Here is a 25,642-nt window from a genome sequence, read left to right as displayed (position 1 = left end):
GGGGGAGTATTGGAATAGTTAAGCCTGGAAATAACATTGGGCAGAGAACAGTTTCAGTAGGTAGGAGTAGTGTTGGGTGATAGCGGTAAAACTCAATCTGGCATGCTCAGAACCTTGGTGCTAGACTAGCAAAATTTCTGGACTAGTGGATGTCATTTCTATTAATACCCCAACACTTGAAATTTGAGTTTTTCTAATGTTATAAATATTGTGTAACCAGGTAAGTTTAAAGAGCACAGGAACTCGGGCCCTGGTAAGTGGAAAGGGAGCAAAGCAAACATTACCTGATGGGCCAGATGCCAAACTATTGGGATTTCCAAATTATTGGATATTGGGTTATCAGAGCTTTACTGTAGAGAAGTAGGAATAAGTGTTTTGGTGAAGGAGTGGTCAGAAGCTCAGTTCTGGGTCAAATGCAGTGCAGAATTGCAAATGGTATCATTCAGCTTCATTTAGGGGCTAGAGGTTTGTGAGCATGGGCGATAATTGATTTTGCCCTTCCCAGAATTTAGTTTGAGGAAATATCTGTTTATGGAAAATTGATTTCACATCAACAGTGCAACAGAACAGACAGTGCCTGAGTTGAGTTTTGTAGGACCATAGGTGTGGAATGCTGTCAATATGCTTGGTTTATTTTCATATTGCAATATGCAGATTAATAATGAAAGGGGAGAAAACAAAGTGGTAGAGGAACTCAGTGGGTCAGGCAGCATCTGTAGAGGGAAATGGACAGTCGATATTTCAGGTGGAGACCATCTTGTGTCTTAATAATGGAAGCATTGTCTAGAGATTGCAGTGCAGGAGTGGGAAGTGAAATTATTGCAAGTGATTGGCTACAATTGGATGGATAAAATTGGAATACACTATCCAAGCTAGATAATGGAGGAATATTGGAGCAAGTGAGTCATGAAGGATGATGTGGTTCACTTTACTGCAGTTGAGTGTTAGGAATGTCATTTCAAACTTTGAAGAACTTTTCACCACAGTTGTAGGTGAGGTCATAAAGAGATTTGGAAATAAGGGTGAGAATTTAAACCTGTGAGAGCATTGGATGAAATCAGATGTAATTGTGGGAAAAATGCGCATGATATTAGTGATAATTCGAGGGGCATTGAAAAGGCAGGGAGGGCATATTTTACAAGATCATTTGGATCAAGATTAGGTTTCGAGTGCAGTGGCAATACCAGTTTTGAAGAGGAGAGGAAAATACCTGAACAGTTCTTAATAGTAGCAAATGATGGAGACAGGAAAAGAATTTTGGTTAAGAGTGGGAATTGGATACGTTTGAGGAGAGCATGATACTAGAAAAACTAGAAAGGTGCAAAATGAGAATAAGGGGAAGGGAGGGTATTGGCAAAGGTTCCAGAACAACTGTTAATAAAACAGAAATTGCTGGAAATGGGTCTGGCAGCATCCATGGAAAGAGAAATAGTTAATGTTTCAGTTCAATGACCTTTCATCATAACTAGGAGAAGTTAAGGGTCAGATTTTGAGTTGCAGAGAAGGGGAGATGTATTGGTGTGGGGCAATATTAGTGCATGAGTGGGTGATGAAATCTTGTTTTGGGGGCAAGTAGGAGACCAGTGAGGATGTGGAAGAGAGCAAAAAAAACATGGTAATTTTTGATAAAAGAATAGTCCTTGCCACTGGAGGTGATGTTTGAGGATGTACAAACAAGTAGTTCATGATTTGTTGGGAAGCGAAGGCAAGACTCATCTTTGTATTCATGGCGATCTTTGATTAGTGAGCTGTTTCACAAAGGAAAGCTGACCACCACATTGCTTCATGTAAATATTTCTACTTTTGGCTCCTTTTTTTTCCTTAAGTAGAAAAGTGCACTGTCAGGAACAAGAACTTTGGCAGCTTAAACCAAATTCATATTTGTGATACTCACCTGCTTTTGCACTGCATAGCTATAATGCATTTTTATGTACTTTTTTCTTCAACCATTGTCAACCAACTCTATCCTCGCCTGAAAGTATTATGGATGTCTTTTTGTACCAAGATGGAAGCTGTATATCCTATGTTAGCCTGAAATGCATTTCTCTCACCCATTTCATTTTCCCAAGGGTGTGGATGTAAATTCTTTAATCTCCTGTTTCTCCCACAATCCCTTCCACTTTTTGCAAGCTCATCTTATCCACAAGATCCAACCTTGGGTATGTTAACACCTCAGTCTTCAGAACTGCTGTTACTACTTTATCACAACATCCCACTCTGGACCTTTCCATTCTTGTAAACTACCAGTCCCCTTTCCTCTCTCAATGCAGGTTATTTAAAGACTCCCAGTCCTGCTTCTGCTCTTGTTCTGTTAAGGATTCAGGGGCTATTGGAATTATGTGAATATCACAGATATTAATTCAAACAAGAACCAGTCTTCAGTTTTTAATGTAAATTGCAAGCAGAAATCAGTTGGAAGTTAAAAAGACTTGCTTTGCAAACAAACAGTACTGTATACAGAGCACAGGCTGCTGGCCCACAGCAGGGGGCTGGCTGCTCAAGAGATATGGTTTGCAAAGTGAAGTGACCATGAGACATTCTCCAATGCATCAGCCAAACCTAAGACAATGGGGTTATGTTAATTGGCCTGCATCAAACGAGGTAACTATAACTAGTTATTTTGCACCATTGTGACTGAGTTCAAGGAAGCTTGCAGACCAGACTGATATAGCACATCAAACATGGTCATAGGCGTATTTGATCTATCAATAATTGGGATATTTGTGTACTCGAGAGTCAGGCCTCACAGCATTAATTTTGGGTGTCTAGGTTCTCTGTCCTCTGAAGTTTTAGACCATCCATGTGAATTACTTTGTCACAGCAAAGGTGTTTGAACATTCAGAGGTGTCTCCCATTGTAGATTTGTAACTCAAAGGAAGCATTGTCATACTCAAAATATTGAAGTAAATGATGCCATTGCAGGCATTGAAATGGTATTGAATTGCCTTTGATCTTAAGGGTATAAAAATGTGATTGAGTTTGAGAGACTACCTAGAGGGTCTCCGGGAGAATGTCTGCTTGGGATGAATAACAACTTCTATATCACCAACTTCAATGACTCTGGTAACTCACTTCCCAGTCACAACAGTACGATCCCATGCAGGCCTTACTCATAGTCATGAATGACATTCTAGAAGCAGGAACCATCCTTTATTTCTGTTTATGACGGAATTGGTCAGCTGTAATGTCAGGTTATCCATCTCTAATGGTCAGTATTTTCTTTCCTCCACAGTTGCGGTCTGATGTGCTGAATATTTCCAGCATTCTTTCAGATTTCTAGTTCTTTTGTTCCTTTACCAAAGCCTGCACTGAAAACATTTGTCGCCCCGACAACCTCTGTCTCCCTTATCACAGATGTTTCCTCTCTATTCATTCACCTCTAATTTAAAACATGCTTGTTTCACTGTTCCAGTTCTAAGTCATTGACCTGAAACATTGACTGTTTCTCTCTCCATAGATACTGCTTAACCTGCTGAGTGTTTCTAGCATTACATTGACTTTGAGTTCCATCATGCTTAACTGAGCAAAGAGCTTTCTTTCCTAGCTATTGATGTCTCCTAATTTTTCTTGTTGGTCCATCTCCAGCCAGCTCCCATTGAAGGGGATTGGTGATACCAAGATACCCTTTCGCTTGTTGTGTTATGAGAATTGGGATCAAAATTAAGTTGCTGCTTCAAACACTAGTATTCCATTTTCCATTTTGGCTGAATTATTACTTAATTGTAGTATTTAAGGCTCAGTGGCTTAGTTATATCTTACTAACTTACTTGGATGCTGTGTATGCTTTTCATTTTCTTCTGCTTAGCGTTTTCTTTGTTTATATTGATAATACCACTCCAGTATCTTTTACTGATGTGTTGTAATGATATGGTATTTCATTGTGTTACTTGCAAGGGTTAACATTCCTGATGTAAGCCATGCAGTTTCTCTTGTTAGTCTAAATTAACATTTCTAAAGTTAATTTAATGGAAGTTAAGAAGTCTTTTTTTCTTTTTTGGGGGGAGAGGTGAGTTCCTTGTTCTATAAATGTTGGTTTTGAATCTCAAGTCCTGTGTTAAGTTGTAAACTCTAATGTGATATCCTATAAAATGTATTTTTAAGATAGTTAACTGTTTTCATTTGTATATTACAGCAGAAAATGCCAGTTTTAATGCTTGGATGAAAACCTGCAAAGGAAGCCTGGATTGTAAGTTCAATTTGCTTGTAGCCTGTACTAATTAAAGAGAACATTGAGTATGTAAGCTGTCAGCCTTCTGTTGTCGTCACTTTGTAATGTCCAAAATTAAAATTATTGTTTGTACCTTGAATCAGTTAGTTTTGTTACTGTATCTGTTATCTTAGTACTATACTTGATAGTTATTTAGAGGCACAGCTAGTAGAGCTGCTCCCTCAGTTCATGGTCTCTGTGTGGAGCTTGCACATTCTCTGTGACCATGTGGGTTTCGCTCATCTGCTCCAGTTTCCGTCCATGAGTCAAGGATGGGTGGGTTGGTAGTTGAGTGTAGCATCTGAGGTGAGTTTTTGGGTATATGGTGTGCACAAAATAGGGTTAGTGGAAATGAATGCTAGATGGTCGGCACAGACTTGGTGGGCTAAGGGGCACTTTTCCAGGCTTATTATATGATGCAGGCACACTTCTACCAAAGTATGCAGATTTTTTTTCTTACTCATTTCCTGGATTTGGGCATCACTAGCAAGGCCGACTTTTATTGTCCTTGAAAAGGAGGTGGTGAGCCCACTTCCTTGAACGACTGCAGTCCTTCTGATGAAGGTACTCCCACGATGTTGAGGAGCAGCTTTTAGATCTAGTGAAGATGAAGGACCAGCAATATATTTTCAAGTCAGGATGGTACATGACTTGGCGGTGAACCCATAAGTGGTAGAGTTTCTATGAGCATGCAATCCTTTTCCCCTTGTGGTGGAAGACGCACGTTCGCGAGGAGCTGTTGGAGTAGTCTGCAGGAGTAACTGCAGTACGTTTTGTAGGTGATACGTACTGCAACCACTGTGTGCAGGTTGCGGAGACTATGAATGTTTCAGGTGGTTGAGGGGTGCTGCTTAATCCTGAATGGTGTTGAGTTGTTAGCATTGCATTCATCCAGGCAAGTGGAGATTATTCCATCATGCTTTTAATTTTTGCCATGTACATGGTAGAAGAGTTTGAGGATATGAGTCAATCGTCACAGGTTATGCAGCCTTCTGACCTGTTTTTGTTGCCACAGTGTTTATGTGGCTAGTTGAGGTGAGTTTCTGGTTTCCAAGGGTATCAATAGTGGGGAATTCAGTTAAGGGTAGATAATTAGATTCTTTGTTGCCTGATAATAGAAAAAAAAGAACCTGTAGATGTTGGAAATCTAAAATTAAAAACAGAAAATACTAGAAACCCTCAGGAGATCAGGCAACATCTGTGGAAAGAGAAACTGTCAATGTTTCGGGTCTGAGACTTATCGTCAGAATTGGCACTTTATTGGTGCAAATGTTACTTGTCACATGTCAGCTCTGTCGGATTGTGTGATGTTCTAGAAACCTTTTATTGGCTAAGAATGTTATTCATATTGTTTGAGGCTTGTACTTAATTCCAACTATTACTACCTTAAAGCAGTTGAGAACAATAATGACCAATTATAAAAATTAACAGCTTAATACACCCCTTGTTACAAAAACTCGTGCACAGCCAGTGTACTGCAGTTGCTCCCTTTGGCTATATTCTGAGCTTTTAAAATTGCATGGAGATGGGTTTTATACAGCTGGCCACTGACATCTGTGACCAGTGACAAAATTGTTGATGGTGAGCTTTGTATACCATTAACAACCATTCATTATACTAGATTGAATTGTTGATGTTTTGAGTATTGACAGTTGTTTTGCTATGCTACTTCCTAAGTCCCTTGATTCTGTTATAGAGACAATATTACAAATATTTTAAATTTTAAAGCTTTTAAGGTAAAATGAACGTGTATAGGACTACTTGCATGTGAAAAATATTCTTAACACTTCAATCAGAAAAGGGAAAGAAAACATTTCTGGGTGTTAGCAGAAGTGATCTAAGGTGATCAAAATTCAGGAACTGGAGATTGGAATTTGAATGAAATACATTGTTTTTAAATTTAGTAATGTACTCTAAATTATTTAAGTGCAAGATAGAACTGCACAGATTCCATTTGCAAAATGCAAAAAAACTAGGTGGTATAAAACAGTGCAAAATTCTGGAAGTGGTCAGTTAGCAACTTCAAATTTAATGGATATTCCTATTTTAATTTCAGCAATGGCGCAACAAGATGGAAACACTGAAGAGGTAAACTTAAAATGTAATTAATGTTTTATTTTTAAACTGAAAGTAAGTTTTCTATAAATCCAGGTTTTTGAAACAGCAAACTTCAGCTTTGTTTAAACATTTATATTCCCAGTCTAAAGGAATTCTAGGGAACAATTAGATCTGAAGTCTGTTGCAGGGAGAACAGGGAGACTCGACACACCAGTTGGAATCCTACTGCTGGTATACCAACCATGTACTCTGTGATGTCATTTTTTATAAATCCTTTTTTATCTTAAGTCCGAGGTTAAAATCTGCACGAATAATAAACGGTTTCAGTTTTTAGAGACATCCATAAGTTGATTTTGCCCGTAAATGGGAAAATGCACAAAATCATTATATGGTAACCATACCATTGTACTTCCTCAGTGTACTGTGTAATGTATTGATCTGTATGAACGGTATGTAAGACAAGTTTTTCATTGTATCTTGGTACAAGTAACAATAATAAACCAATTCCAATCTCCCCAGTGGTGTAATGATTTGCTTCAAAAGCACATAGATTGATAAGGAAGAGTGGAGAGAGAGAGGAAACTACTTCTGCAGTTAATGGGAGGAAATGTACGTCAGACTTCAGAATTTAATAATATATGGGAGCTCAGTCATATGTGTGGGTGTCTGGCATTTATAACATGGTGATAGCCTACACTGATCAGGGAGAACGTCACAGCGGCATCCTGGAGGGCTCATCCAGTGAGGCAATATGGGTGATCTCATGAACAAGAGAGGTGCAGTCACTGAGTTTATTCTACAGGTCTCCTATAGGCAGCAGGAGATAGATGAACAGATATGTAGGCAGATTATGGAAAGATGTCAAAGCAGCATAATAGTTATCGTGGGTGACTTTAATTCCCGCAATATTGACTGGGACACCCTGAGCGCCAGAGCCTTAGATGGGGCAGAGTTTGTTAGGTGCATGCAGGAGGACATAGTATGTACATATAGTCCAACCAGGGAAGGGTCCATACTGGACCTTGTATTGGGAAATGAGCCTGGCCAGGTGATCAGAGTTTCAGTGGAAGAGCATTTTGGGAACAGTGAAAACTTATGGAGTTATGGATAGGATAAGACTTTAGGTGGTGGAGGGGGGATGTGAATAGGCTAATTTTAATGGTATTAAACAGGAGCTGGGGAGAGTAGACTGGGAGCAGCTGTTATTGGGCAAGCCCACATCTGACATGTCAGTCATTTAAGGGCCAGCTGTTCAGAATTCAAGACTGACGTGTCTGTGAGGAAGAAAGATGAGGATGGCAAAGTTTAGCAATCTTGGATGACAAGAGATTGCAAATCTAGTCACAAAGAGGAGGAGGTATATGTAAGATTTAGGAGGCTGAAATTGGACAGGGCCTTTGAGGAGTGAAGGAAGCAGGAGAGAACTTAAAGGGAACCAGGAGAGCTAAAAGGGACCATGAACTGTCCTTATTGAGTAGGATTAAAGAGAATCCCAAGGCATTTTAAACATACATTTAAAAACAAGAAGGTAACCTGAGAAAGGGTAGGGTTACTCGAGGACAAAGGAGGGGATTTATTCCTGGAGCCAGAGGAAGTGGGTGAAGTGCTAAACAAGGACTTTTCCTTGGTGAAGGACATGGAGGATAGTGAGATCGGGGAGGGGTATGCTGATATTCAAGGGTATGTTGATATCAAGGAGGTGGTGGGGTGTCGGGGCTCTTGAAGAACATTAAGATGGCTAAGTTACTCAGGCTTGATGGGATCTGTCCCAGGTTATTGAGAGAGATAAGAGAAGAGATTGCTGGGTCCTTGAGAGAGATTCTTGTATCCTCTAGCCACAAATGAGGTCCCAGAGAACTGGAGAATAGCCAGTGTTGTTCCTCTGTTTAAGAAGGGCAGTAGAGACAAATCAGAAAATTATAGGCCAGTGAGCTTTACATTAGTGGTAGGGAAATTGGAGAAGATTCTGAGGGATAGGATCTACTCGCATCTGGAAAAGCATAGACTTATTAGGGACAGTCAACATGGCTTAGTGAGGGGAAGAGTCATGTCTCATAAACTTTATTGAGTTTTTGAGGAGGTGGTGAAGATGATTGAAGTTATGGCAGTGAATGTTGTATGTATGGATTTTAGTCAGGCTTTTGACAAGGTACCTCGTGGTAGGTTGATCCAGAAGATTAAGATGCACAAGATCTATGGTCACTTGATAGATTGGATTCAAAATTGGCTTGGCCATGAAAGACATGGGTTAGTGGTGGAGGGGTGTTTTTATACTTGCAATGTTTAAGAGGCACTTACACAGACATGAACAGGCAGGGAATTGATGGATAAAGACCACGTGCTGTTTAAATTGGCATCCTGGTTGGCACAGATATCATAGGTCGAAGGGCCTTTTCCTGCACTACTGTTTTATGCTCTGTGTAAATGGACCTGCTTTACCTAAACTTGGGGTATTTTTGCTACATTAAGTGATCATTATATATGTAAGTAGTTTTTACTGCTCTTTCTGATTACTTTGTTAATAGTTTTTATTTTATTCAGTGGAATATAAAACTGATATCCAGATACTTTGTATCATACCTTGATTTTAATTAACAGATTGTTAATCTGAGTCAGATCTTCCTGGAGGACCGGTGAACAGCCTTAAGTGTATTAATTGAGTTTTGACTGTGGTTTTACTGGAAGTTAGAGCTTTGACAACAACATTCTTGGAGTCTCATGGGAGCATGAGCCTTCCCTTCATGTTAATGTACAGACTGGAAGTGTGTTTTGAGTTCAGTCCCAATCCTGGACTGAAGAAAGTGTTGCATTGCTTCTGATTTTCAGATCTGTTGAACTCTGGCACCGACTTGCCTTCTCAATTTGCAGCAAATGGTTTATTTTTTCTCGGCATGCTGCCTGTCCATTATTTTTCTCTTGGCTAAAAGCACCATGAGGATTGACTGGTCAGCTGTTCATGGAACATTGCTGCCTGTATCAAATATGGCTTAATTTTGAATCAACAATTGCAAGATTCTTCAGCTCCAGAGACTGGAACTTTGGAAATTTAGACTAACTGTCCAGTGTAACAATGAGAAAGTTCTACTGTCGGAGGTGCCATCTTTCTGATGTGAATTTTTTTTGACAAATTGGTCTATCAGCTGATTGCATGTCAAACGTTTTATTTATACCTTTTGTATGGATGTAAAGTTCCAGGGTGTTGTGAAGAAGAGCAGGAGAATGATGTATGGTGTCCTTGCCAATATTTGTCCTTTAATCAGCATAACTAAAATGGATTATCTAGGCATCATTACATTGCAATCTGTAGAAGCTTGCAGTGTGCTAGTTGGTTCACTTGTTTCCTACATTAGTGATTTATAAAAGTACTTTATTGGCTGTAAGGTGCTTTGGGAGGTTGTGAAAGTCAGAAATTAATTGCAACTCCTTTTTTGTAAGCTGGCTGTTAAGTTTACCTGTAAAATAGTGCCTGGGCCTCAAATGTTTAGTTACCACGGGTCATTCTGCTATGGTTATGCCCCAGGTTCATATGGGGAAAAAAGTGATACTTTTTGCAATTGTGTGAATAATACGTGTACATTGAAAATACCTGAAGTAATTCCATGGCAATGGTGTTGTCTGTTGGCCAATTGGAAATCATCAATTTATACTAACAATTTTTTAAATGCACTTGCTATCCTTCCATTTGCCTATCTTTATTTTGTATGTATTAACCTTTCAATGGTTTTCTTTTGGTGTATCTCAGACCTTTTTTCTCTGGCAGTAGAGATTTGTTATAGCCACTGGATGGGATTCTGGATCTGGAAATTGGAATTCTGAACCAGTGATTAATATGTCAATCCAACTTACTTGGGCTTTGAAGATGTAGCATTCACTCAGGATAATTTTTTTTACTGTTTTGATGTTTGGCATTCAGAAAGACATTAAACCAGAGTGGTAAAGTTGTGCCATTGGCATTCTACTATTTCTTATGTTTTATTTGTTGTCAGTTTGAGCTATTGTATTCAGATTTTTATTTGTGCTCGATGGTATTGGTTTATTATTGTCACTTGTACAGAGGTACAGTGAAAAGCTTGTCTTACAAACCGATCGTACAGGTCAATTCATTACAAAGTGCTGTTGCATTGAGTCAGTACAGAGTGCATTGATGTAGTACAGGGAAAAACAATAACAGTACAGACTAAAGTGTCACAGCTACAGAGAAAGTGCAGTGCAGTAAGGTGCGAGGTCACAACAAGGTAGATTGTGAGGTCATAGTCACAGTGGGGTAGAAGCTGTCCTTAAGTCTGGTGGTACGTGCCTTCAGGCTCCTGTATCTTTTACCCGATGGAAGAGGAGAGAAGAGAGAATGTCCTGGGTGGGTGGGGTCTTTGATTATGCTGGCTGCTTCACCAAGACAGTGAGAGGTAAAGACAGAGTCCAAGGAGGGGAGGCTGGTGTCCGTAATGCACTGGGCTCTGTCCACAACTCTGCAGTTTCTTGTGGTCCTGGGCAGAGCAGTTGCCATACCAAGCCATGATACATCCAGGTAGGATGCTTTCTATGGTGCATCTGTAAAAGATTTAATGGCTCACCCTTAATTCTGCATGTATAATATGTAAATCTTTTAAAGGACTGGTTTTCATTTCAAGGACCATCTAGATATAGATATATTTAGATATATTTATTCATTTGTCACATGTACGTCAAAACACAGTGAAATGTCTTTTTATGTTACTGAGAATGTGCTGGGGGCAGCCCACAAGTGTTGTCACTCTTCTGGCGCCAACATAGCATGCCCACAACCTCCTAACCCATACGTATATGGAATGTGGGAGGAAACTGGAGCACCCGGAGGAAACCCAAGCAGACGCAGGGAGAACGTACAAACTCCTTACATACAGCGGCGGAATCGAACCCAGGTCTCTGGCGCTGTAATAGTGTCACACTAACCACCCATAGTAAAACCTGAAATGTCCACTTGATTCTGAAACAATTTTCAATGTGTCCAGAATAGCTGCCCAGTCTAATGTATTTTTAAAATCCTATTTCATTCACAACATAATACTTAATTTAGTTTCCTCGATGAATGAGTAAAGAGGAACTGTATAACAGGTTCAACCTCCAGTACCATAAAATTGAGATGAACAAAAAATAGCTTCGTATTTACAAAATATTGGAATAAGTTTTAGCCATGTGGTCTTCTGTTAGTCCATATTTGTTATGTATAGTATGAATCATTGTCTTTGCAAAAAACTATTTCTGGCTTAAAGATTGAAGGGTTCCTTGCTTTCATTTTCTTTTTTAATATGTACGTACTAATGGTTGTATCAAACGTGATGGATTCCACTTCTGGCCACCTTAAGTTGGCTGTTCTATTTTTTTCTGCTGTGATATGGTTTGCTTAGTGGAAAAAGAGAAAATAACTTGAACAATTTTATTTCTGGAAACTTCTTTGTGATACTTGACTGTCATCAACTTTTAGACTAATAACTTGAGGGATATTATAACTTTAAAATGGTACCCTATATGAAAGCCTGTATTTTATACTTTGTACATTTCATACCAACTTCATGCTGATGGAAAAAAATAAGGTAAACTTATTAATGTTGATGTCTAAATTGGAAGAAAAATACTACATAAGCACATTATTTACTTACAAATATTGAAGGCTTTGGGTCTGCTGCTTCCTCAGAATTCTTAATTCTACAGATTGATTCTTACTGGAACTAAATAGTTCTTCACATTCCATTCTGCCCATTCTACGTTTGTTTCTTCCTCCTGATTGCCCCATCAAGAATCTGCATGGCATTGGAGACAAGGTTTATTTTCATGTGGAGCTAAAATAATGCATCTAAAAAGATTCAATACTCCATCTGCATTTGCAACTCTGGTTTGAATTTATCAACTTCCTGGCAATTTACAAAATGGACTCTATTTCAACATGCATAAGAGTTAAACCACCAGCATAAGTGATGAAGTCCACTACTTCACTAAAAGATACAGATTTAGGCCAGTGTTTATCACCTGAATCTAATGTAGCAGAGGCTTTACATCAGAGCAAGAAGATTTTACTAACATGTACAAAAAAAACTCGTAGAATTAGAACTTTAGGAGTGCTGGATGATTTCTATTAATGTTCTAAAAATTTTTTTTCGATATTACACAGTATTGTAAAAAAAACCTTCCAATAAAATCAGAAGGTTTGAAGAGGAGCGCAGGAACCTGGGCCCCAGTGAGTTTTAGAGAGCGCTGGAAACGTCACCTGGGATTTCTGAATAGTTGGATTGTGGATTATCAGCGTTTTACTGTAGCTTGCAGAGTCAGTACATAGACATACCATATCAGCCCTGGACTATGTTGAGAACTTTTCCAAGCGGTGTTACTGGTGGGAAGGATTGCATACTGAAACATTTTTCATCTCAGCCATTACTGTTCTTGTTCCTCCTATTGTAGAATGTGAACAGGGTACTTGTAGTTGGATTTCCTTGTATCTCAGAACTTTCAACAAGAATAATATCTTTTTAAAAATTCTTCCTGCTTGTACTGCATTTGCAAATCACTGGCAGAGTTCTTGCTGTAGGGGCTCTTTTACAAAATAAGTCACCAGAGGCTTAATCTGCTTGATTCTGCATGGTCCCCAGTTGAGCATTGCTCAAACAAATTAAGGAATAGCATTCTCTTCTTCATGTTTCCTTTTCATTGTAATTGTAAATTTATATTAGTGGCATCTGTGCTGCTCTATAATTTGAGACTGGGTATCTAATTTTCACGTGCATTGCACTACATAGTCTGAAATCCAAAGGGATTTTGTTGATAGCTCTGCAGAATTTGGGCATTTTTGTAATCACAATTTTGGTGCACAAGTAATGAATTCAAATTTAAATGATAGGTGTGTGAAATATTGCATATTATTTCAATGTAATGGCACCTAAGGTTGATGCATCTTATTAATTGAAGTTTCTATACCCAAAATTAAACTATTTTGCAGAACAATAACAAAAACCACAAAAACACCTTAGAACTGAAGTAAAAGAAACTCAAAAAATTCAAGCTCTAAATTCAGTCATTAAATGTCGGAGGTAGTAGGTTCTGAACTGAAATATTCTTGCAAGTTTTATTTGTGTTACATGAATGTAATTTACTTATGTTTATATTTTTCTCTCTTGCAACATTTCTGACGGACTTTGGAAAACAGACACACAAACATCAGACGGCAACACGCAAAATAAAGTAAGTTAACCAAGTGAACTGTTACACCAGCGTATGGCAATAAAAACATCATTTGAATGTACTTAGATAATGGCACTGATCATGTTTTTTAATATCATTATTTTTACTCGTGCTGTAGTTCCTCAGACTTCTGGTTGGGTCTGCTTTTGGAAAACGTGTTTTTGTAAAGTTGTGAATTGCTAAATATGTTGTGACTAAATTTTTAGCTTCTTCACTGTTTGTCTACTTCATTCCTGAAACTGCTGACATCTTAATGCCTTGCTCCATTCCCTCATTTATCAGTTATCCATATAACTATGAGATATTATGACAAAACCATATAACTGAGATATTATGGCAGAGCCTAATTTTGTCCTGACTTGATGTGCACACTTTGTACAAAGAACCAAAGTCACTGTGTGGAGAATTGATTTTTTTACTTCCCTCACAACCATCTTCACACCTTTTTCTCACCTTTCTTTTCTCCATTCCCCTTTCCCCCCAGGATCTTGTTTAGTAACCTCCAAAATTGTTGACACTTTGAACAAATTTTTAGTAGGCTATTCTAGAAATTCCAGAATCCATCTGGGTGAGGCAGAAGAAGCCATGATAACAAGCCCCACCATAATCCATCAGTTCTATTTGAAGTACAATATTGAAAACCTTTCAGGATAATTGGACTGTAACCATGGACACTGTGTTATTAGCTCTGATTTGTATTTTTTCTGTTTTCCCACTGGGTGTTTTAACAGTACCATTATTGGAGCGTTCATCTCTGATGCAAGTGAGAATGGAATAAAGGGGAAAAATGCTAAATTTGAATTGCTGGAAATATTAACTGATGAAAAGATAAAGGGACTTTTAAGGATTTGGATGTGCAATTATTGTTCTGATGAAAGGTTTACATCAATGCATTTAGCTTATAACTGATCTTTCAGCCTTTTCTGCTAGTAGTGTGTTCCTCTGTCTTGTCAATGGCATGTCACAAAAGAATGTGAATGAGTGTTGCATTTTGTTGTATTTGCTGCCTCTTGCCTGTTGATGGAGCTGTTTCTCTTTCTGTCTACAATGCTTTTTTGTTAACCTAAGGTAATATTTGTGGAGAGAATTAGAAATGCAAACCCTATTATGGTGAAATGATTGTTTATATTGCTTTATGTGCAAGTTTAAATTAAGTAACATCCCGCCCTTAACAGAGATGGTAGAATTTATATTTGCACTTTGGCATTGTAAGTGATTTAAATCAGAAAAGAGTTTATTATCATTGACCTGTATCTTGTGAAATTTGTTGTTTTGCAGCAGATTTCTATAAAAATAACTTATGTAAATTATTGGGTTTTGCTGTATTTTAAATGCGAATTAGTAAATATTTTGAGAGCACAGGAATTGCTGTAAGAGTTTCAGCGAAATAAAATCATGTGGCAATCTTCCACATGTTATTGTGCTCAAAACTGAAATTTCATATACTATGCTACTTGAAGTAGTGCTACAGTAGTGAATCTTTGTTCCTGATCTATTCGACTTGCTGTTGGAAAAAGTAAGAAATTGTACTAATCCTCTGGTCATAGCAAATTTTTTTAAAGAATTTCGGCCAACATCAACTGTCAGTGACTGAGGGGATTAAATTAATGTTGGGCTTTACGATGGGTACCATTTGTAGTTTTGCCAGATGATCTGGCAGTTGAAGGTCATGGGTTGATGAACCACAAAATCTTAGGATTCATTTAAAAGTTGGTTGTTTTACAGATCTGTTAAAGGTACTTACACATTTTGCATCTTTACTTAGCATAGCATCTCTTCAAATAGGAATGACAAAATCAGACAGTTGAGTGAAACTTAGTGGCAGATTTTCTTTTAATTAAAAGTGGCAAGAGAAGTGACAAGATGGGCAATTTTAGGCATGGAATTTGAACTTCTCACAACCTAAATCTTTGAAAACATGGATGTGAAGGAAGGGGGCAGATGTGCAGGAATCTGGAGTTAGGAACTGAGGTTTGGGGGAGCAGGGTAGTTGAGGGAATGCAGTGCCCAATGAGGTAGCATAAGTGAGTGAGAATATGAAAATATTCTTAATAGTAAAAAAAAATTAAAACCTGAAGCATGGGTGACCTGGAACCATTATAGTGCTTTTGACATCAGGGTGATTAGAACTTGGGGCTCAACAGGATTGGTTGAGTAGCAGAGAAAGGGTAAATCCTGAAATGTATGGATAATTGATGATAAAGTTAACCAAGAGTTCCAAATAGTGTAATGGCAAAAGCAGAGGTAAGTATAAGAGTTTTAGCAGTAGGTAGGCTGAAATGGACCCACTCTTATGTCTATGTAAGAAAGAAGTCTTTCGGATTTAAGACATTTATGATGCAGTAAAGCAAATACTGATCATAAAATAGAATGCAGTGGTTGCACATAGCATGATTAAGGCTGAAGTGCTAGTCAGGACAGGGTAATTTAAGTGCAGAAAGTGCACACGAAAGAAGTCTAGTGTACTTGCAGTGGAAGAAGTTGCAGCTTATCTAAACCTTGATGCTTGATAAGTAGTTTGACAGTATGGAAACCGTGTAAGCAAGTTGACAAGTAATACAAAGATGAAAGTTACTACAGGTGGTAATAACCAAGTGTTTCAATGTTACAAACAGGAAGCGTAGGTGAAGGAAAGGAGGCACCAGAAGTTGGTTCTTACTGCACTTGGGATGATGGTGAAGGGTTGAGATACGAAGATGCTGTGAAAACAGATAGCTTAAGAGTGGAGCTAACTAACAAGGAACATAAGAATTTTATATATATCTGACTTTACTGACTACAAAAAACAACTTTTTAAGAAGAAAAATTGAAATTCACAAGCAGAATGTAAGAGTTGGGAGTATTCCTATGTTGCTGAATGGAAAAAATGATTAGAGTTATTTAAGCAAGGGATTGACGGAAAAGATGGACACAGATTTGAAAAGCAGCATTGCATTTAGTGAACTTTAGAAAAGAAGGGAAATTGATGGGATTGGGTTGATAAACGGGTGATGAAATTTTGTCATTTTGAGGAGGTTAGGAAACCTTTAAAAGAGATGTCTGAAGGAAATCATTAGTTTGTAATTATCAGCAAGCAAAAACTAGGGGAAAGCATTAAGAAAGAGCAGAGGCAGATCTTCTGAGGTGAGTAGGAAGAAAGTAATGAGCCAAGTGGTTTGAAGTTTTGCCTGAATGAGCATGAGGAAAGTGAGAAGTAGCTGAAAAGCTAGATATCGGAGTAACAACCATTGTAGACATGAGAACCATTGTGGAGTTGAAGGAATTTAGTGAGTTGGATGATAGTAAAGGGACCTAAAGCTATACTTTCTATCTAGGATGTACATAGAAGTGTATAGTCCACTAGAACCTGATGTAAGTCAACCAGATGTGGTTCCTGGTATGCTAACATTTGTATAGTCTTTGTAAGTGTCCTAAGACACATTAGAGGGAGTAATACCAAGTGCATCAAAGTTGGAAGTGAAGGACAAATGCTTGAATGAACTAACAAATAGAGTCCTACAGCTTTGAAACAAGCCCTTCGGCTCAACTGGTGGATGCTGACCAAGATTCCCATCTAAGCTTGTTCCATTTGCTCGTCTTTGGCCCATATCTCACTAAACCTTTCCTATCCATGTACCTGTTCAATGTAGAGGAGGTTGGTGATTGGAAGGCAAAAGAACAGGAAGTTGGAAAATTGCTACTGCTGTTGCCAGTGATTTGAAGAGAATTTACATAAAATACAGTGAGAAGGAAGGTGTGGATGCTGTAGTATACATGGTGATGTTCAAAGTAATGGAGATCTTGAAGTCCAAAGATAGTTGCAGGTTACAACCTGACATGTTGGCTATTAATAGGAGATTTTAAACTGTAGTGAAAATTTAGAGAGGCTGGCAAATCTAGTGATCAGTGAAGTGTAGCTGAAAGTCTGGGTATCAGTACATATGGTCTCTGTATTGAGTTGTGATATTTTTTTTGTTGTTTGGCATCCATATTCTCAAAAGTGAAAACTGAACAATATTGTTTGAATTATATTACAATATACAAAATATTACAGTATATAAAATTGATCTAGTTTCTCCACTAAAATGTATTTTAAATATCTAATTTGCTTCATTATTGTAACCTCCTGTATTTCAATTTATTAGGATGAAAATATTCACACAAACTATTCATATAATTTATAACGCCCATTACTTTTGATGAAGGGCATTCAGTACAGAAGGATCATACCCCATAAGTTAAGAATGCCTATCTTTGTAGAAAGAACACATGCTTTGGAGAGTTAATTGTAAAATCGTTATCTTCATTGAAAAGTAAATTATGGCTATAAAGGTAAAATCCATTGGGGCCTAAGTAAAACCCCTAGGTTCAGATGTATTGTAAGATTGATTTAAAAATAAAAAAAAACTACAGATGCTGGAAATCTAAAACACAAAAATATTGGGAATATTCAGTTGGTTGGGCAGCATCTGTGGGAAGAGAAAAAGTCAATGTCTCAGAGACCCTAAGAAATGAAAAAGACAAAAGTTTATAAAGTTGCAGGGAGGAGGATGATGTCTCTGACAGGGTAAAACTGGGGTGACCATGGGGTTAATCTGTGAAGATTGTTATCTGGTCACTGAGTGAGTAGGAGCAGTTGGAGGGTGAGAACCTAGACAAAAAGAATGTGGGAGTTGTGAAATGCAGAGTCTGAGGACGAGCTCAGCAGATCAGGCTGGGCATGTCCTTCACTTCCAGAGTGGAAGAGAAAGCAGAAAGTTGAGCTACTATTCCAAATGAATATATGTGGAACAGTGCTGGCCATGATGCCAATCTAATTCCACCTGCTTGCAAGTGGTCTGTATCCTCTTCCCTATTAATGTGTCTATCTAAATGCCTCTTAAAATGTTGCTTTTGGATTTTATCTACCAACTCCTTAGGCAGTGCATTCCAGGAACCTACGACTTTTTTTTTAAAAAAAAGACCTACCTCTGTCAGTTGCACATTGCCTTTTAGACTTTCCTTCTCTCATCATAAAGCTATGCCCTCTAGTATTTGACGTTTTTCACCCTAGGGAAAAAGATTCTGACTATCTACCTGATCTGTACCTCTAACTTTATAAACTTCTATCAGCTCGCCCTTCAGTCTCTGATACTCCAGCAGATGCAATTCAAGTTTGTCCAGTCTCTCATAGCAAATGCTCTCCAATCCAGGCAACATCCTGATGAACATCTTTTGCACCCTCTCCAGAGCCTCCATATCCATCCTTTAATGTGGTGGCCAGAACTGCATACAGTGCTCTGAATATGGCCTAACTAAAGTTTTATACAGCTGCAATATGACTTGCCAACTTTAATACTCAGTGCCCCAATCAATGAAGGCAAGCATGCCATGCACATTCTTTATCACCCTATCCACTAGTGTGGCCACTTTCGGGCAGCTGTGGACTTGCATCTCAAGATCCCTCTGTACATCAAGCTCCTAAGGGTCCTGCTGTTTACTGTACACTTTATTCTGAAGTACACTGAGAAATCAAGTTACCTGAAGTTGTAGAATTCAATATTGAGTCCAGAAGGCTGCAATGAGCCCAGATGGGCATACCTACAGTTTCAGAAGTTGAAGTTCTACAACTTATGGTATCCTGATTTCTCAGTCTGTACCAGTCATTCATCTGTAATATTAGCTCAGCTTGTTTTTTCCACTCTTTGGGAATGGAGGGCAACCCCAGCTTGACCTGCTGGGCTTGTCGTCGTCCTCTGCATTTAGCAACTCCCACATTCTTTTGTCTAGGTTCTCGCCCTCTGACTGCTCACATTCACTTATTTACTAGATAACCTTGTATACAGCTTATGCGCATGGTCACCCTGATTTCATCCTAGCGGAGAGATCCCCCTCCCCACCCTGCCTGTAGGTTTACAAGCTTTTATTTCCATTTTAGTTCTGAAAAGTGTCTCCATTGACTCTGTTTCTCTTCCCACAGATGTAGCCTGACCTGAGTATTTTGAGCATTTTCTATAAAATTGCCTTGGTTATTTATGACTAACCTGCATCTTTTTAGTCTGTTAATTTCTTGCTTTGGACTTCGTTCTTTTGCCCTGTGAATAAAACTGCAGCATAAAATGAGCACCTGTACAGCCTCGAAATTGATTGTTAATTTACTTGACTGGTTGTGTGGTATTCTATTTTATGGAAAATTTCTGTACTTTGGACTGTTGTATCTTGACTATCTTATGGATAGGTGCCTTTCTAATCAGACTTTCTGGGGCTTAAAAAATTCTGCTTAAAATGCAATGTAGTGTCTTGATTCAAATATTTAAGGTTTATGTTCAATCGTTCAGTGTTTTTATCTCATGCCCTCTGAAGTTTCTGCATTATCTCTGGAATTCATTGTTTATAGTGTATAACTTTATGCAGGAGTAACTTGTTAAATATCAGTACAATTTACTAGAGCAATCACTGGTTGCCTGTTAAGTTTCTTCAATGTTTTACTTCCCAAGTGAAATGTTTTCAGAGACTACATCAGGTTTTCAATATGGTTTTTGTGGCTTTATAACTGCTTTTTCAATCAATGTATGTTCTGATTTGTACATTTTTTTTAAACTTAAATGCAGTATAATGAATAACCTTGTGTAGTCTATATCATGTTTAATATTATGTTTTGGAAATGCTTTGTGCCATATGATAAACTGTGTCATATGTGCTGTTATATGCATGACCTTAATTTAACAATTAATGTGAACCTTCTTCCCTGTTGCCCTATATTGATGGATGTATTTTTTCATTTAAATTACATTTTAAAGCAAATTTTGTAAATGGGCTTGCAACAAACCAAAACTCTTGTGCTGCATTTGTCTCAGACCCATTATTTTTGTGCTGACTTTAATTGCAAGTAGGTGTGCTACTTCATAGGTAATTAGACCCATTTATAACTCGTGTTTTATAGAAGAGGTGGCAACAATTTTAAAAAGCAGGTTTTTACATTAATGACAAATTAAGACCATTTCTAGTACATGGGTGATTATTTAAGACCAAGTTATATTGCACATTAAAAATCTGCAGTGCTCCTGTTTGAACAGAAGTGATTGCATGCACTGAATACAGGCTTTTGACCCATGAGCATTTTTGAGTATTCAATAGCAAAAACAAAATGCAGCATTAATATCATTGCCACTGCCTTCTGTTCCCTAGCAGCTTGCAGCCTCCATCTGAGCATTTCCAATTTATTACATTTTTTCTGTGTTAATTTAAATCATTTGCATGTGGAATAATAATTAATACAAATGAAGTATTTCATCTTTAAAACTGATACATTTAGTATTCTGTCCAAAAATATGGTAGTCATTAAAACTTCTCTAATGCAGCAATGCAGCATAGAAGCAATAATGTATTGTGGCAACACTTTAAATTCTTCTCTGAAACGTTGAAGCAAAGTGAGATCAATAGCTGCGTTCATGGAGCTTGTCAAAAAGCATTTGCCTTTACCAGTTGAACAAATGTTTTGTACAGTTAAACTATCATACTATGGTTGCTGGTACTACACATGCTGACAGATTTGAAACAGAAATGAGCTATTTTCATCTTTAACTGTTAAGTAATTTGTTACTTTAAACTTTGCTTTTTATTTAGACATGATTGGTACCAGACAGATTCTCATGTTATCGTCACAATAATGATCAAGAATGCAAATAAAGATGATGTGAAGGTTGAATTTGCTGAAAAAAATGTAAGTGTCCTTTAGTTATCACAACTTGCTGCAAAGTCTGACTTCAAGTATGAGAGCCTGAGTTACTCTGAATTGAATTGACTTACAGCATCATTGTGAAAAATATTTTGTGTGAATTATATTGTTGGACCTTGTTACTTCATGTCTCTTAAATTCTAAGTAGACATGGTGTTAGAGTTCTATTTCAAAAGGTTTTCTGATATAACACAGCAGAGAAGTTTTCTAAATTATCTGTGGATATAATCATGATAGATGTCTGCTTTGATTTAGTAAAATATGCAATTGCAAATGAACACCTAATCAGAATTTTTGGTGAAATTTGCTTATTACTTTTAGGGCGCATTAATTTTTGGGGAGGAATTGTGTTAACACTGATTAGAGTGAATTGTTGCTTTTTTAATCAAGAAAAATCAATGCAACATGTTTATTTTCCACCTTGTCACCTGTTACCAACACTAACTGATTATGTCACAGGAGTAGTGTATGTCTGATACAGAAGAACAGATCTTGGGTACTGTTGCAATTCCTCTAAATTTCTTTTTTTGCTACTGATGTGTGCTCATCATGAACTATATCTTTTGTGAATGCACCTGTTATCAACTTTCTGAAAGTCTATGGCAAAGTCCTGCTTAGACAGCCTTGTCCGTATGACTTCCTTCACAATGTGAGGAAGGAGGTGGTACTGTTTATCTCAGTGTGAAAAGCAATACGTATTTAGGAAGGCCTCTGTCCTTCAGAAGCTCTTAAAAGTCAAATTTAAAAATTATCAAAAAATTTGAAGATTAAGTGTTGGCGTTTAACTAAACTATTAAAAAAATTTTTGCTCTTTACAGCTGCTCCTCTTTACTAAAGTGAATGGAGGCTAGTGCAGATTTTCTGGGCAATGTCCTGAGCCTAATGGGAATTGCTAGTTTTACACTCAGATGCTGGACTGAACAATTACTCCATTGTTGGAACACAATTAGGAAAAGGCTGGTGAAGGGCAGCAGTACTTAAGGGTTCATGCGTGCCTACGTTGGAATCCTGAACTTGCTGGCAATTACTCCATGAAATGTCATCAGATCTGTGCAGCTGTCAGCATTTTCTTGTAAAATACAAGAAAATAATTTACCTTTTCAGCAGTTTCAAAATGGCCCTGACAGCATTATTGTGACTTTTTTATAATTTGGACTATTGAGAACTTCAGAATTTCACCTGCATCTGTTTGGGCAAGAGAGGAGGATTTCATTCAATCTACAATGCACTAAATTTGCGAACTAGGTTAGAGGATTGGAAGGACCATGTTCAAGTGTGCTATATTCCCATCCTTCAAGTATTTGCCAATGAATATCCTGTTTAAATAAATTGCTTTGTGATAGAAGGGTATTACACAATGTAAAATTGTGTGATGTAGCTCTTTCTGGACTCCTTAACTAAAATGCTTTTAAGACAGCACCTGTACTGCTGCTGTAATGAAAATGTCACAGTTCATTTCATGGTTTACAAATAATTATAGTCCTGGGGAATGGGCTAGAATCTGCTCCAGCCTTTCCCTGAAGGCCGCTATTATATATCCAGTTTGTGAAATAAAGTCATGGAAAAACTTACCAGATCAAAGACCTGAAAGGTTAACTCTCTCTCTTTCCACACTTGCTGGGTGTTTCTAGCTCTTTGGTTATATTTCAGATTTCCAGCATCTGGAATTTTTTTGGTTTTCATAAAATTTGTTGAATTCACCATCAGGTCCTGTGTGAGTTAAGTGCTTAGGAAAATTGGAAGTTGTAGTGACTCTATTACATTGTCATAGTTTCTCCAGCTCAGTTGTATCTGTTGCCTTTTCACAGCTTATTCCTAAAGACAGGCAGCTGATGCAATTCCTGACCTTTTATCTTTCAGGTCAAGAAACGATTCACTTGTACTTCCAAGTTTGTGAATACTGAACACAGCAAAATATGGGGTGGGGGGGGGGGGGGGTGGTGGTGGTCTCTAATCTGGAGAAGCCAAATGCAGGTGACTGTTTTGCAGAACTGGTGTAGTAATCCTGAGTATCTAGTAGCATGTCACTTTAACTCTCCATTCCATTCACTGACTTTGGCCTCTTGCACAGTTCCACTGAAGTGCCAATGTAAGCTTGAGGAGCAGGATCTTCTAACCAAGCATGTTAGTGTCATAGTGTAATACAGGACAGAAACAGGCCCTTTGGCCCACTGTGGCCATGCTGCCCATCAAGTACCCATCTATTCCAATTCTATTTACCAGCAATTCTATGTTTCAACCCTTTAATGCTTTGGCGATCCATGTGCTCATCCAGATACTACTTAAAATGTGAGAATATCTGTTTCCCACCACCTTATTAGGCATGTGTTCCAGATTGCAACCACCCTCTGGGTTGAAAGAAATTCCCCCGATCTCCCTCTTACTCATCACCTTAATCCTGTGTCCTCGGGTCCTAGATGTCTCCATTTAAGGAGAAAAGTTTCTCAATATCCACCTTATCTTTGCCCCTCATGATTTTGTATACTTTTATCAACACCCCCACCCCTCAGCATCCTCTGCTGTGAGGAAAATTAACCCAACCAATCCAGTCTTTCCCCATACCTGGGATGGAATGTTTCCGTTAACATCCTAGTAAATCTCCTCTGCACCCCCTCCATTCCAATCACTTCCTGCTTATGTGACCAGAACTGTACATAATACTCCATTTGGGGCCTAACCAATATTTTATCAAGCTGTACTATGAAATTCATAATCTTGTATTTTATACCCCAGCTGATGAAGGCCAGCATTCTTGATGCTGCCTTTGTCTTATCTACCTGTGCTGCCACCTTCAATGATCTATGCTATGGACTTGTACACCAATGATCCTTTGTTTCTAGGTACTCACTGAGGCCCTATCGTTCATGGAATATGTTCTGCTGTTATTAGACATGCCAAAGTACATCAGAGGATTAAATTTAATTTGCCATTGTTCTGCCCAACTGTCAGCTAATCAATATTGCTTTGTAACCCAAGCCCATTCTCCTCATTATCCACAACTCCACTAATTTTCATGTCATCTGCAAACTTACTAATCATACCCTCTACATCCACATCCGTTATTATTGTAGATGACAAATAGCTATGGTTGCAGCACTGATCTCAGTGCTACTCCATTGGTCAAAGATTTCCAATCACAAAGTCAACCCTCCACCATCACTCTGCCTCCTAAGACCAAACCAAATTTGGATCCAATTTGCTAACTTGCTTTGAATTCCCTGGGTTCGTTGGACTAGTCTCCCATGTGGGAGCTTGTCAAAGGCCTTAATGAAGTCGATGTAGTCTACATTAACTGCATTGCCTTCATCAATATATTTTGTTACTACTACCAAAAACTCAATTTGTTTCTCAGTTTTTCCAATAGCTTCCTTTAGTACTCAACACTAAATTCAACAGTTTAAAATAATTATTGACAGGCTGCACTAACAGGCACTCACTACCCTCTCTCAGTACTTTAATTTTGTTTCCACCCTGTCATACACATTCCATTTGTTCTCTCCATACTTACCCATTCTTTGCACCTTAAAAAGTTTGGTTTGTCGGTCATAGTTTGGAAAACTGTTGCCAAGAAAAGTTATTTTTTGGTACCCCAAATCCATGAATTTGGATGCAGCTTTTGTATGGCATAACATTTTGGAAAAAATAAACTTTTTGTTCGTCTTCCCTGTGTTCCGTGTTTTCCAGGTGTTCAGTTCTCAGTGTCTTTAATTTTAATTTGCCTACTTGTGCATCGGTTTGGATGAATTCTTGAAGGTTCCTTTGCATAACCATCTGTCTCCAATTGTCGTCCTGCACCATTGGTCAGCTCATGTACCAATGGTGCAGGAGGATAATCGGAGTTGCAATATACTTTTGTACACCAGTTGTAAAATACAGACATTGACATGAATCAATCATGTAACAATCAAGCACATTATTATTTCTATCTTCAATATAACTAATAAACAGGTGTGAACTAAAAAAAAACACATTTTATGCCATTGATTATTCTCCAGGATCACACACAGCAACGATCTGATTAATTATAAATTGCTGAAGACTCAAGCTCAGTCCTACTATGCTGTTCACCCATCTTCTCATGTACTGCATATTTTAAAAAAATGCCTGTGTGGAATCCTTATTGATGTGTCTTGATCAAAACCCAATAAATTTTTTTTCTAAAAATTGAAATGTTATGCTTTGCTCACTCAAAAATGTCATTCAGTGGAAAGGTGCATAATCTGGAAATTTTATTATTGAAAAGTTCACATGAAAGGAGCTTGAATGCAAGTGAAAAGTGAGAGGTAATTATAGCCATATATGCACAGAAGACCTTTAAGAAGCTTTAATGTTACCCTGTTCTGTGTGCCTGTTTCCCAACATGCCCATCCCCATACGCTTATTGCCTAATTTTCAGTGCTCGTTTTCCCCCACTGTTTCTCTTTCCTTTATTTCCCTGGTTTCCAACCCCCTAAATATATATCGAAGTTGGG

General features: G+C 38.0%; 1 protein-coding gene across 1 annotated transcript in view; it reads left to right on the top strand.

Annotated features, from left to right (window-relative positions):
* Positions 1 to 25,642, top strand: part of sugt1 (SGT1 homolog, MIS12 kinetochore complex assembly cochaperone) — a 127,292-nt gene that overhangs the window by 34,124 nt on the left and 67,526 nt on the right. Inside the window, exons 6-9 of the mRNA XM_052026118.1 lie at positions 4,133 to 4,186; positions 6,264 to 6,295; positions 13,440 to 13,474; positions 21,059 to 21,155. Of these exons, the coding sequence (XP_051882078.1) occupies positions 4,133 to 4,186; positions 6,264 to 6,295; positions 13,440 to 13,474; positions 21,059 to 21,155 (218 nt within the window). The remainder of the gene's footprint in view (positions 1 to 4,132; positions 4,187 to 6,263; positions 6,296 to 13,439; positions 13,475 to 21,058; positions 21,156 to 25,642) is intronic.

Source organism: Pristis pectinata, chromosome 11 (assembly GCF_009764475.1).
Source record: "Pristis pectinata isolate sPriPec2 chromosome 11, sPriPec2.1.pri, whole genome shotgun sequence".
Lineage (NCBI taxonomy): Eukaryota > Metazoa > Chordata > Chondrichthyes > Rhinopristiformes > Pristidae > Pristis > Pristis pectinata.
This window is presented reverse-complemented; position numbering and strand designations above follow the sequence as displayed.